The 3,719-nt window shown below is 49.0% G+C and overlaps 1 protein-coding gene across 1 annotated transcript in view; it reads right to left on the bottom strand.

Moving 5' to 3' along the window:
- Window positions 1-627: 627 nt before the first annotated feature.
- LOC137346168 (allograft inflammatory factor 1-like) overlaps window positions 628-3,719 on the bottom strand; it is a 24,975-nt gene continuing 21,883 nt past the window's right edge. Inside the window, exon 6 of the mRNA XM_068009534.1 lies at window positions 628-1,742. Within this exon, the coding sequence (XP_067865635.1) occupies window positions 1,658-1,742 (85 nt within the window). The 3' untranslated portion in view covers window positions 628-1,657. The remainder of the gene's footprint in view (window positions 1,743-3,719) is intronic.

Genomic DNA, 3,719 nt, shown 5'->3' with positions numbered 1-3,719 from the left:
CCACAATCGCCCGCACCTGGGAAAGGCCCGCATCTGTAACACAGGCCACACTGCATTCTGAAAAATCACAGATTTTTTTCATTTTTCGGCGGTCAGACTTTCACTTTCCTCCATTCATATCCAGAACTGAAGTCGCTTCTCCTTTCCCATCGAACCGCTTTTTATTGAAATAAACGGCTGGCGGTGACGTCACCAAAACATGGTGACGCCACAGCGTATGACGCCACAACGCCTCCTGCGCGTAACTGCGCTCTGACTGGCTACTTCTGCCGCACGTGCTCGGCGTCAGGGAGTCACGGGCCGCCTCCAGCCTCCACGCAGCCGCAGTTTCTGCACCTGTGACCCCACATCCCCTCCCCGGGGGGAGGCGTGAACGCCAATCTCCGAATGGGCATCTTGCACCGCGAGAACTGTCCCAACCCCTTAAAGGGACCCTGCAACGCCAGAACTGTCTCAACCCCTTAAAGGGACCCTGCAACGCCAGAACTGTCCCAACCCCTCAAAGGGACCCTGCAACGCCAGAACTGTTCCCAACCCCTTAAAGGGTCCCTGCGCTGTCAGAACTGTCCCTTTTTGTAATTAGGATGAGTCGGTTGGAGTTTGAACACGAATGACAACAAAGTGAAATTCAATGTTTTCAATAGTCCTTTATTGTGCAACTTCCCATTTTCCAGTAACTGTTTTTCATAGACAGGAAATCACCGGATAGGGGTGTACAATTCCACAAATTTCCAGAGATAATTAGACTTTCGGAAATCTCTCCCATACAAATATAATCTGGGCTCCTCCATCAAAAAGAAAGAACTTGCATTTCTATGGCACCTTTCATGACCTCAGGACATCCCAAAGCGGTTCACAGCCAATGAATTACTTTTTTGAAGTATAGTCACTGCTGTCATGTAGGAAACATGGCAGCCAATTTGTGCACAGCAAGCTCCCACAAACAGCACTTTGATAATGACCAGATAATGTGTTTTTAATGATGTTGATTGAGGGATAAATATTGACAAGGAAATGAGGGATACCTCCCTTGCTCTTCTTGGAAATAGCACCATGGGGTCTTTTACGCTTACCTGAGAGGGCAGAGGATGGCTGGCTTTAACAGCTCATCTGAAAGAAGGTACCTCTGACAGTGCAGCACTCTTGTCAGTCAGCACTACATTGAAGTGTCAGCCACCAATGGTGAACACAGAAAATCGGGGATCCGCAAGAGGCCAGAATTGGCTGAGTGCAGCACTCCCGGGGGGGGCTAATGGCTGGAGGATGTCACAGAGATAGGGACAGGTGAGGCCATGGGGTGGGGGGGACTTGAAACAAGGATAAGAATATTAAAATCGAGGTGTTGCTGAACTGGGAGCCAATGTAGGTCAGCGAGCACGGGGTGGGGAGGCGATGGGTGAACGAGACTTGGTGCGAGTTAGGACGGGCAGTAGAGTTCAAATTTTTGGAGCTTAGAATGTGGGAGACCGACCAGGAGTGTGTTGGAATAATCAAGTCTGGTGGTAACACAGGGATGGATGAGGGTTTCAGCAGCAGAGGAGCTGAGGCTGGTGCAGAGACAGGCAGTGTAATGGACGTGGAATTCAGCGGTCTTGGTGATGGACAGCATATGGGCATCAGAAGTTCACCTTGAGGCCAATGTTGGCAAAGTGGAGCATCATGGGAGGTCGCTGAAGGTTTTCTTTGTTGGAAGTCCTGTGGGTTTCTCTGGTTCTTTTGCTTTCTCTTCATACATCATGATTCTGTACAAAAAGAGAAGTCAGGAGCTATCTCATCATCTTTGAGTCATTCATCACATACTGAATCTCAAAAACATTCCTTCTCTACATCCCCAAACCATTGAAAGTCAGATTTCCTATTGCCATTGGGTGAGATAAGATTTTCTCCTCTGCGCACCCAGTTTCAGCATTAAACACTCCCAGGACGGTACAGCACGGATTAGATACAGAGTAAAGCTCCCCCTACACTGTCTCATCAAACACTCCCAGGGCAGGTATAACATGGGTTAGATATGGTGCTGCACAGAGCAGTCCCGTGCAATCGACTTTTAAGTAGGTTCACGGACTCCCAGGCCTCCTGTACTTTCTGCGGCCTGGACGAGTCCGTGTTCCACGTTTACACGGAGTGTGCGAGGTTGCAGCCCCTCTTTGAGTATCTGAAGGGGCTGCTCCTCAAATTCTGGCTGCAATTCAGTCCCACGCTCCTGATCTTTGGGCACCCGGTGCGGAGGGGCTTGGGCCGGGAGGAGGATCTCCTCGTCGGTCTGCTCCTGGGCCTGGCCAAGGTGGCAATTCACAGGTCCAGGTTGCGGGTCGTCGGGGGTTCCGTCCTCCCCGACTGCCTGCCCCTCTTCCGCGGTTATGTTCGCGCCCGGGTGGCCCTGGAGAAGGAGCATGCAGTGTCCGCCGGTACGCTTGAGGCCTTCCGCGACCGTTGGGCACCGCAGGGACTGGAGTGCATCGTTGACGCCGAGAATGGCATTTTAATTTGAGTTTTTGTTTATTTCTGTTTTTAATAAAGTTATTTTAAAAATATAAGTGTGTATATAAAGGGGGCCTGAGGAATAAAGGCCCCCTCGACATAAAATATATAAAAGGGGCCTGGGGTATAAAGGCCACAAAAAAAAAATGGGTTAGATACAGAGTAAAGCTCCCTCTACACTATCCCCACCAAACACTCCCATGACAGGTACAGCATGGAGTTAGATACAGAGTTAAGTTCCCTCAAAAAAAACGAAAAAAAAAAACAGGTTAGATACAGATTAAAGTTCCCTCTACAAGGAAAGGAAATAAAAATTTAAAACAACAAAATAAAGAACGGGTTAGATACAGAGTAATCTTTCCTCAACACTATCCCATCAAACATTCCCAGGGCGGTACTGCATGATTAGATACAGAGTAAAACTCCCTCTACACTGTGCCCGTCAAATACGCCCAGGACAGGGACAGCACGGGTTTAGATACAGAGTAAAGCTCCCTCTACAAAGAAAAAAATGAAAAGAAAAAAAAAACGAAAAAAAAAACGGGGTTAGAGACAGAGTAAAGCTCCCCTACACAGTCCCATCAAACCCTCCCAGGACAGGTACAGTATGGGGTTAGATACAGAGTAAAGCTCCCTCTACACTGTCCCCATCAAATACTCCCAGGACAGGGACAGCATGGGTTAGATACAGAGTAAAGCTCCCTCTACACAGTCCCATCAAACCCTCCCAGGACAGGTACAGTACGGGGTTAGATACAGAGTAAATCTCCCTCTACACAGTCCCATCAAACCCTCCCAGGACAGGTACAGTACGGGGTTAGATACAGAGTAAAGCTCCCTCTACACTGTCCCCATCAAACCCTCCCAGGACAGGCACAGCACGGGGTTAGATACAGAGTAAATCTCCCTCTACACAGTCCCATCAAACCCTCCCAGGACAGGTACAGTACGGGGTTAGATACAGAGTAATGCTCCCTCTACACTGTCCCCATCAAACCCTCCCAGGACAGGCACAGCACGGGGTTAGATACAGAGGAAACTGATTTGCAAACATTGGTCATGCAGCCGATGTGATGCAGACTTTCCCAGGGAGGCACTATGGTGGAGTCTTCCGAAGGGGCCTGAAAACTAGGCAGTGAGGTGAAACCTTTCCTATAAAAGCTGTGATAATCTGTCTCTGCTCCTGTTCCATTGTAAATCACTGACTGACTGATGGAACCAGCCACATATAGAGCAAC

This window comes from Heterodontus francisci, chromosome 29 (genome assembly GCF_036365525.1).
Source record: "Heterodontus francisci isolate sHetFra1 chromosome 29, sHetFra1.hap1, whole genome shotgun sequence".
NCBI classification, from domain to species: domain Eukaryota; kingdom Metazoa; phylum Chordata; class Chondrichthyes; order Heterodontiformes; family Heterodontidae; genus Heterodontus; species Heterodontus francisci.
This window is presented reverse-complemented; position numbering and strand designations above follow the sequence as displayed.